Raw genomic sequence first — 10000 nt, forward strand, 5'->3', positions numbered from 1 at the left:
CCCCTCCTCTCTCTCCCCGCTCTCTCTCTCTCCTCTCTCCTCTCTCTCCCCTCCCTCTCTCTCCTTCTCTCTCTCTCCCTCTTCCTCTCTCCTCCCTCGTCTCCCTCCTCCGTCCTTCCTCCTCCTCCTCCTCCTATCCTCCTCTCTCCTCTCTCTCTCCTTTCCTTAAGCCTTGTCCTCTTCTTCCCCTCCCTTACCCCATCCCACCCCTCCCTTTCCCCTACCTCCTCCACCCTTCCCCAATTCCTTCGCCCTCATCCTTCCCCTCCTTTCCTTCCCCCATTTTGTCTCCTTCTCCTCCCACCACATCTCACCCTCACTTCTCCCTCATCCTTTCACCTCACTCCTCGCTCCTCCCCACCATCTCGCTATCCCCTCAGCATCCTCTCCACCATTTCCTCCACCATCCCCTCCATCATTCTCTCCATCATCCCCTCCACCATTCTCTCCATCACCCCCTCCACCATTCCCTCCACCACCTTTTCCACCTCCCTCTCCACCACCCTCTCCACTACCATCCCTACCATCCCCACCTCCACCACCATTCTACCCCAACCATCCCCCCACCCCCCACCGACCCCGACCCCCCCTCTACCTCCCCCAAAACCCCCACCCCCGCCCCACCCCCTCCCCCGCCCAGCGCCCGAGGGAACGCCTACGTCAGCGTCAACCTTCGGCCGAGGGCGCCCGACCCCAACGGCTCCAGCGGTGTTTATAGCGTGGCTGCCTACCTGAAGGATATTATGATATATGACACCTTCTCAAGGAGAATCCCAAGACCGGTGCGAAGTGGCCCGAGGGGGAGAGAGGGGAGGGGGAAGGGGAGAGAGAGGGGAGGGGGAGGAGAGGAGAGCGGAGGGGGAGGAGGAGGAGGGGGGTAGGGGAGAGGAAAGGAAGGAGAGGGGAAGGAGGGAGAGAGGAGGAGGGGGGAGAGAGGAGGGGAAGGAGGGAGAGAGGGGAAGGAGGATAGGGGAGCGAGAGGAAGGGGGAAAGTTGGGGCGGGCGGGTGGGTGGGAGGTGAGATAGAGATGGAGGAAAGGGAGGGGGGGGGCGTGATGAGAGGTGAGGGGAAGAGGTCAGAGAGGGAATGTTGGGGAGGGGATGAAGGGGATGAGGTGGAAGATGGGGATTAGCGAGGGGAGGAGGAGGAGGAGGAATCTGCAGGAGATTGCAGGAAGACGGTCAAAGGAAGGCGGGGGAGGGGGGAGGGGGAGGGTTGGAGCCAGGGGGTCAGAGGGGAATCGGGGTCAGCCTGATTATCATATCTCCATTTCTCTTCTTCATTTGATCCTTCCGAGAGTCAGAAAGGGAAGAAAAGAGAAAGAGGAAGGTCCGGAATATTAGTTTATTATCATAATTATTTCATTTTTTTCTTCCCTTTATCATTTAACTGTCTCATTTTCTTGACTTACTTGCTATTTATAATTCTTTTATCGTTTATTTTTCATTCTCCTTTCACTCCAAGATCTGTTGTCTTGATTTGCACGAAGCTATCACTTTTTCGGTTCTTGAGACATGAGTCACTGTAAGTAAAGATATCATGTGGAGAGCAGTTTGTGTGTCACTGCGCATGTTCTCTGGGTGTAGGTGTGAGGCAGAGAGAGAGAGAGAGAGAGAGAGAGAGAGAGAGAGAGAGAGAGAGAGAGAGAGAGAGAGAGAGAGAGGAAGGGAGAGGGGAGGGGAAAAGAGAGAACGAGAGAGAGATAGAGAGAGATAGAGATAGAGAGAGAGAGAAGAGAGAGAGAGAGAGAGAGAGAGAGAGAGGGAGAGAGGGAGAGAGAGAGAGAGAGAGAGAGAGGGAGAGAGAGAGGTAGGGAGAAAGAGGGGAGTATAAGAGAGTGTGTAGGTGCAATGGGTGTCTGAGTGTATGGACGCCTGCAGTGCACATGGCCCTGCAGGCAGTGCACGCACGCCGCGCCGGCACCAGAGCCTGTTTCCCTGACGCTTCCCTCCCTCAGGCCCAGGTGTACGAGTTGGAGCGAAGGTTCAAGCAGCAGCGCTACCTGTCGGCGCCGGAGCGCGAGCACCTGGCGGGTCTCCTGAAGCTCACCTCGACGCAGGTCAAGATCTGGTTCCAGAACCGCCGCTACAAGTGCAAGCGACAGCGCCAGGACAAGAACCTGGAGCTCACCACGGCCGCCGCCGCCGCCGCCGCCTCCATGGCCTCCGTCACCTCCCCGCGCCGCGTCGCTGTGCCGGTCAGTCCGCTGCCATTTAGTCGAACCTTGATTTCTATGTGTGTTAGAGTCTCGCTTTCGGGATTTAACTTTTTCCTTATCTGCCGGTCTGGCTGTTTAGCTTGCTGTCTGTCTACTTGCTGCTGCTCGGTAATGCGTGTTAGCCCTGTCTTTCCCCCACAAGACTGTCCGTCTGGTGCTCTCCCTCTCTCTCTCTCTCGCTCTCTTTCTCTTTCTCTTTCTCTTTCCCTCCCTCTTATTCTCTCTCTCTCCCCTCTCCTCCCCTCCCCCCTCTCTCTCTCTCTCTCCTCTCTCCTCCCTCTGTCTCTCTCTCTCCTCTTTTTCTTTCTCTTTCCCTCTCTCTCTCTCTCTTTTCTCTCTCCTCCCCGTCTCTTTTCCTCCTCTCTCCTCTCTCCTCTTTCCCCGCCCTCCCCTCTCTCTCTTTTCTCTTTCTCTCTCTCTCCCTTTTCTTTTCTTTTTCTCTCTCTCTTCTTTCTCTAACCTCTCTCTCTCTCTCCTCCCTCTCTTCCCCTCCTTCTCCTCTTCTCTCTCACCTCTCCCCTCCTCTCTCTTTTTCTCTCTCTCCTCTCTTCTCTCTCTCTTTCCCCTCTCTCTCTCCCCTTCCTTTCTCTTTCTCTCTTCTCTCTCTTTTCCTTTTCTCTTAATCTTCTCTTACTTTGTCCCTCTTTCTCTTCTTTTGTCTCTCTGTCTCTGTCTTTCTCCTTTTTCTCTCTCTCTTCTCTTCATCTCTCTCTCTCCTCTCTCTCTCCTCCCTGTTCTCTTCTCTCTCCTCATTTTCTCTCTCTCTTTTTTCCCCCTCTCTGCTTCTCTCTCGTTTTCCCTTTTCTCTCTCTCTTCCTCTTTTTTTTCTTCTTCTTCCTCCCCTCTTTTCTCTCTTTCTTCTTTCTCCCTTCTCTCTCTCTCTCTTCTTCTGTCTCTCTTTCTCTTCTCTCTTCCTCTCTCCTCTCTTCTTCTTCTTCTGCCGTCTCTCTCCTCTTTTCCCCTCTCTGCTCTTTTCCTCCCTCTCTCCTCACCTCCCTTCTCTCTCTCTCTCTTTTCTCTCTCTCTCTCTTCTCTCATCTTTCCTCCCATCTCTCTCTTTTTTCTCTCTCTCTCCTATCTTTATTCTCTATCTCTCTCTCTCTCTGTCTCCTCTTTTCTCTTCTTCTCCTCTCTTCTTCTCTGTCTCTCTTTCTCTCTCTTTCTCTCTTCTCTCTTTCTCTCTTCTCTCTTTTCTTTCTTTTCCCCTCTCTCTTTCTCTTTTTCCTGTTTTTCTTTTTCTATTATTTATCTCTCTTCTTCTCTGTCTCTCTCTTTTCTGTTTTTCCTGTCGTCTTCTTCTTCTTCTTTTGTTCCCTCCTTTCTGTCTTTCTTTCTTCTCTCCATCTCTCCTCTCTTCTCTCCCCTCTTCTCCTCGATCTCTCATTTCTCTTCCTCTCTCTCTCTTCTCCTCTTCTTTCCTTCCTCTCTTCTCTGATCTCTCTCTTTTTTATCTCTCTCTCCAAAAAGTTCTCTCTTTCTTCCCCTTCTGTTTCTTCTTTCTTCTTCCTACTCTCTTTCCTATCATCTTCTTCTCTCTTCCCTCTCTTTCCTCTTCCTCCCTTCCCCTCTCTCCTCTCTCTCTTCTTCCTCCTCCCCCCTCCTTCCATCTCTTCTCTCCTTCTTCTCTCTTTTTTTTTTCTTCTGATTCAAAAAAATTCTTTCTTAAAATTATATTATTATCTCTTTTTTTCTTTTTTTTAATCTCTCTTTCTTTATATATAATAAAATATATTATATATAATAAAATAAAAAATAAAAAAATAATATATAAAATATATACTAGTAATTAATATAAATATGTATAATTAGTAATTTAATAAATATATTAATAAATAATGTTATTATAAACATTTAAAATTATATTATATAAAATATATGATTGAAATAATAATATAATATATTATTATTATTTATTATATATTATTATTATTATATTATTTTATTATATTATTATTATTTTATTATTATTTTATAATTATAATTTAATATTTATTTTTATATTTTAATTAATATTTTAAAATATTATCATTATTATTATTATTATTATTATTATTATTATTATTATTACTATTACTATTATTATTATAATTAGAATAGTAATAAAGATAATAATAATGATCATAATATTAATTGTATTGATAGAAATAAGAATAAAAATATTGTTGATAATGATAATGATATAGTACTAGCAGTGATATTAACAATAACGCTAATGATAATAATGGCAATAATAATAATAATGATGATGATAATGATAACAATAATAATAATAATAATAATAATGATGATAATGGTATTAATAATAATAATAATAATAATGATAATAATAATAATAATAGTAATAATAATAATAATAATAATAATAATAATAATAATAATAATAATAATAATAATAATAATAATAACAATAACAATAATAACAGTAATAGTAGTAAACAAAATGACATAATGGTAATAACAACACAAATACCAGAAATCCTAGCTGATAAGCGGCCCTGCGAGTGCCACACGCTGACCCCGTGCCATCCCCGCAGGTTCTGGTCCGAGATGGCAAGCCGTGTCCAGCTGGGTACCCGCCCACCTACCCCCCGGCCTACACGCCCCCTCAGTACTCGCCCCCTGCCTACCAGTGCCCCTACAGCGCCCAGACTTACCAACAGACACAGACGTATAACCAGCAGACACTTCGCACGTGGTGAGGACGAGGAGCGGGGGTAGTAAGGAGGAGGGAGAGGAAGAGAGGTACAGAAGGGATGAGAAGAAGGAAGAGAGAGAAGAAGGAAGGGAGAGAAGAAGAAAGGAGGAGAAGAGAAGAAAAGAAGAGAGAAAGGAAAGAAGAGAGAGGGAAAGGAAGAGAAAAAGAAAAGAAATAGAAAATGAAATGAAAAGAAAAGAAAAATAAGAATCCTTATGTGTTCAATAATTGAGATTGCCGGGAATGTGTTCACTCGTTGCGTTCATCGTAGGAGAGAACATGGAGGTAAAGGAAGAGAGAAAAAAACGATTATTCTTTTTCGTTGAACCTGAAGAAGTTTGAAAAAATGAGTCCGTTGAACTTTTATATATTATTGTTATTTCTTTTTTTATTTGTTTATATATGGAAGTTTGTGGGATTAACTTACGAGATCGAATACGCGATTTTCTTTTTCTTCTTCTTCTTCTTCTTTTTCTTCTTTCTATGTACACGATAATACTTTCTTTTTCTTCCTTGCTTTCTGTATTTTTTATGTTTCTCCATATCCTTTTTTTGAATAATTATCATCCTCATCTTCTTCCTTTTCTTCTTCTTCTTCATCTTCTATATCTTCTTCTTCCTCTTCTTCTTCTCTTTCTTCACCTTCTTCCTTTTCTTCTTCCTCTTTTTACCTTTCTTCGTCTTCTTCTTCTTCTCCACCTATTCCTCCCTCCTCATCCTCCTGATCATCCTCATCCTCAAAAAAATACTTCTTCATCGCTACAACAACCACTAACACACAAAATACAAACACGTCATCAACAAATACATAAAAAAAAAACAAGAAAAAACAGACCAACCACAATCTAACGTCTCCCCCCCCCGCCCCCCCTACCCCCATGTCTATCTGTGACGTCACTAATAGAAACTACATTTTGACTCTGCTGTGTAAGTCGCTTATACGGTATGGAGGCTGTTTGTTTGTTTGTTTGCCTGTCTTGGGGGGGGTATTTTTTGTTGCTGTTATAGTGGTCATTTTTATCATTCTGTCAGCGCTGCTTTTTTATTTCGAATACTGATGAATTGACTGTATTAGTGTTAATGTTAGTTCCTCCTTTTGATTATTGTTGTTACTGTTAATGTCTTCATTAATGACATTATTATAATTGTTATTATCACCATTACTATCATTGATAGCATAATTATTTTTAAAATTAGTATCATTATTATGTTATCATTGTTATTATTATTATTATTATTATTATTATTATTATTATTATTATTATCATTATCATTATTATTATTATTATCATTATTGTTATGATTACCATTAATGTTATTATCATTATTATTACTGTTATTATTATCATTACCGTCAGCAGCTGCATTATAATCACACTAAATATAATGGTCATTTGTTACTGATAACATTATCACTACTGTTAGTATTATTATATACCCGGCCCCCAATACCATCGTCACTATCCTCATCATCACCTCACAAACTTCCTCAGCCGCCGGGTCCTCACAGCCTCACCATTATGGATTCAGAAGCTTGATGATTTGTAAATTGTAAATTGATATTCCGAGAGCGACAGAGGCCGTTTCGGAGGCGCGTGTGTTTTTGCGAGGCTAATGATGTCACAGTAAACACGGACGCCAGCGGGAGGAGGGGGCGAGAGAGGGGAGAGAGGGGGGGGGGGAATAGGATTGTGTGTTCGTGTGTGTGTTTAGGGTCGAAGGTATACAAGCACACACGCGTGCGCTTGTGCTTGTATGGGAAGATCCGTATAAACGCATAGACGTAGGCAGATATCCATACGTATAGAGATATACACACTTGTGCTCACACGTACACGCACACGTACATATACACATGGACATGCGCATCATTATTGCAGTTTTTTATATCCATCATTATTAACCTTGAATTAGAATATGATTTGTATCTTGTTCTGATTGCCTTTCGGCCTTCTCCTCGACTTTCTCTCTCCCTTACTCTTTTTATCCCTATTCTTCTTTTGTCTCGAAACCCTTTTTCCACCTCCTCTCTCTCTCTCTCTCTCTCTCTCTCTCTCTCTCTCTCTCTCTCTCTCTCTCTTTCTCTCTCTCTCTCTCTCTAGCGCTCTCTTTTTCTCTACCTCTCTTTCTCCCTCTCTCCCTCTCTTTCCCTTCCTCTCCCCAGTCCCTCCTCTCCCCCTTCCTTCCCTCTCTCCCTTTCCCTCTCCCCTTCCTCTCCGTCTCGTCTCGCAAACAGTAACCCGAGACAAACGGGGGAGCATTTAATGGTCAGAAATGTCCATTTAATGTCCCAATAGACTTAATACCGGCTGATGTGGTCAGTGAGGCGCTCTGGTCTTTTATAGTTATTGACCGCAGCTCGCTGTTGATCGGGAAGGAAAGGAAAGAGAGGTCTGTTGTAGGGGTGAGATGAGCCCGTTTCTCTTGCTCCCTTTTTCTGTGTCTGATTCTACGGTTCTTTCTCTGTCTTACTGCCTCTGTGTCTGTGATTTTTTCCGTTTCTCTTTCCGTGTGTGTCTTGGTTTCTCTGTCTATCTCCGACTCTCCTTCTGTCTCTCTCTTTCCTCTGTTTCTTTCATTTATCTTCCTGTTTTTCCTTATTTTTCAGAGAAAGAGGAGGGTTCAGAATCAAATGATCACTATATCTTCTTCTTCGTCAATACTGACTATTAAGAAAAAAAAATGGTTGATATCCTCTCAGAGACACGGGGCTCGACTCCTACTTTGTGTACATTGATATATTGTGCCTTAATTAACGATTTAGAGAAAAAAAAATAGATAATTAAAATAAAATACAGCGCTTCACTGGTGTTCGAATGAGCAATCAGTCATCTCAGCATGTACGATAATGTGTATATAATATATATAGATATTAAAAAGAGCGTATGTATTGCTTCGCGAGATCCCCCACGGTAATGAAGCCTCGCTCGGCGCTGTGATTGGTCGCGCCGTTATAACAGGTCTCGATTCCCGCGTTCTGATTGATCGCTGGGAGAGACGGTCGTCTGGAGATATTGTCTATTATTCAAGGTATTATTGTCTTTGACGATTTGTTTTTCTTATCACATCCAGTTGTAAAGAGTCCCGCCATCTTTATTTCAAAAACACACTTGCAAATTTGCAATGACTTGTTTACTATAACAAAAAATCCTAAACTGGATTATATATATATATATATATATATATATATATATATATATATATATATATATATATATATATGTGTGTGTGTGTGTGTGTGTGTGTGTGTGTGTGTGTGTGTGTGTGTGTGTGTGTGTGTGTGTGTGTGTGTGTGTGTGTGTGTGTGTGTGTGTGTGTGTTTGCCGTGTTTTTTTTCTTTATGGGCGAAAGCTAAAGAATCCAAACCCGAATGAAATGGAATCTTCTCTCGGTGCTTCTCCAACGAGAGGCCTGCCAGTGATTACATCCTCATTTGCATATGTCTGATTTTTTTCTCTCCGTCGTAGGTAGTAGATGAGTATTTCTAGTAGATATATATATAGTTATTTTGATAAACATGTAAATAAGCTGTGGCTGACTGTGGTTTCTGCATCCAGACTTCCGCGTTTCCGTAAGCATCGGGAGCGTTCTTGTAAGTATGACGTCACTAGAGGATTTACCGACGTTTCCCGCCCTTTTTATCATTTGCATTTGAGTCAATCTTCTGAGTTATTTATTTATTTGAGTAATGGAACTGTCTTTTTTCAGTCAGATGAAATCGCGACAAAATACCTTACCAATTTCCAAGAAAAAAGTCGCAGCCGCGGTATGTTTTTCCTCGACTGTAACATGGAGGATTTTGTCGTTTATCATAAATATTTTTTAAATAAGATAGAGCTTATATATATATAGTCTTAAGAAAAGGGGGATTTTAGTATGTTGAGAAAGGCCGACAACAGTCTTTGAAATGTACTAACTGTAATTTTAGAAACATTTGTGCACAGCTGTTTGATTTTTTTTTTAATAGTTAATTCAAACACCTTTCTGTATTGTGTTTTTTTTATGATGATTATTATTAATCTCTGCCCCTCGCTCTCTGGTCATATCACGCAACAAAATGTATATAAGATATGCCAAGAGATTGAGAAAATGTTTTGTATTTATGTGCAATTTTTGAACGAAACAGAAAGTTCAGACTAAATTGTATCCAGAAACAAGCGATTGTACGACGATGGTGAATCTTTATAACCGAGCAGTGCATTAGTTTTTAAGGTGAAAGAGAGAAAATGAGCTAAAAGATAGAATGAATTAAAGAAAAATACACTTTTTAAATGAACAGCTGAGTCAGAAAACTACCTAAGGTCGCTTTAAATAGCAAAACTACAAAATTTGCCTTCAGGGTAATTCCTGTAACCGCGAGCTGTTCCGGTCTGAATAGATAGATGATTAACCGCGTTTTATTGTAACTTACTGCATTTTATAGTTGTAAATAAGCTTCTGTTGCCAAAGAAAACTCGCCTGTATTTTTTTGCAATAAACACGTATAAAAGGAATTGCAGTAGTTTGCTTTTCTTAAACATCTCTGTCTGCCTACAGAGGAAGAGAGACCAAAGGTTATTAATGAGAAAAAGGAAAGAAAATATGAAAGGATGAAATGGGTATCGAGAAAACGGGTAGTGATTAAATGACGGCGACTGTGTGTGTGTGTGCTATGTGATGTACATACACGTACACACATACACACACACAAACACACACACACACACACACACACACACACACACACACACACACACACACACACACACACAACAAAATAAAATAATTTATTTGAACAATGCTTTCAAAATTTATTGTCATGCTGAATAACATTTTCAAAGCTAATTTTCTCTTTTAACAATATTTACAAAACACAGTTATTTCTTTGAACATTTTTGCTACTTTAATTTTCTCTTTGAACAATACTCTCAAAACTAATTTGTTTCTTTCAGCAATATGTTCAAAATGAATGTGTTTCTTTGAACACTACTTTCAATTTTAATCTGTTTCTTTGAATATTACTTTCAAAATGTTTTTTTTCTCTTTCAACACCACTTTCAAAATTGGTTTATTGATCTTTACAATACATTCAAAATTAATATATTTC

General features: G+C 41.1%; 1 protein-coding gene across 1 annotated transcript in view; it reads left to right on the plus strand.

The window, feature by feature from the left end:
* Nucleotides 1-5247, plus strand: part of LOC119579571 (NK1 transcription factor-related protein 1-like) — a gene marked incomplete in the record, with an annotated part of 27328 nt that extends 22081 nt beyond the window's left edge. The window contains 2 exon segments of the mRNA XM_037927489.1: nucleotides 1959-2198; nucleotides 4754-5247. Coding sequence (XP_037783417.1) covers nucleotides 1959-2198; nucleotides 4754-4918 — 405 coding nt within the window.
* Nucleotides 5248-10000: the final 4753 nt, after the last annotated feature.

This window comes from Penaeus monodon, chromosome 12 (assembly GCF_015228065.2).
Source record: "Penaeus monodon isolate SGIC_2016 chromosome 12, NSTDA_Pmon_1, whole genome shotgun sequence".
NCBI classification, from domain to species: Eukaryota; Metazoa; Arthropoda; class Malacostraca; order Decapoda; family Penaeidae; genus Penaeus; species Penaeus monodon.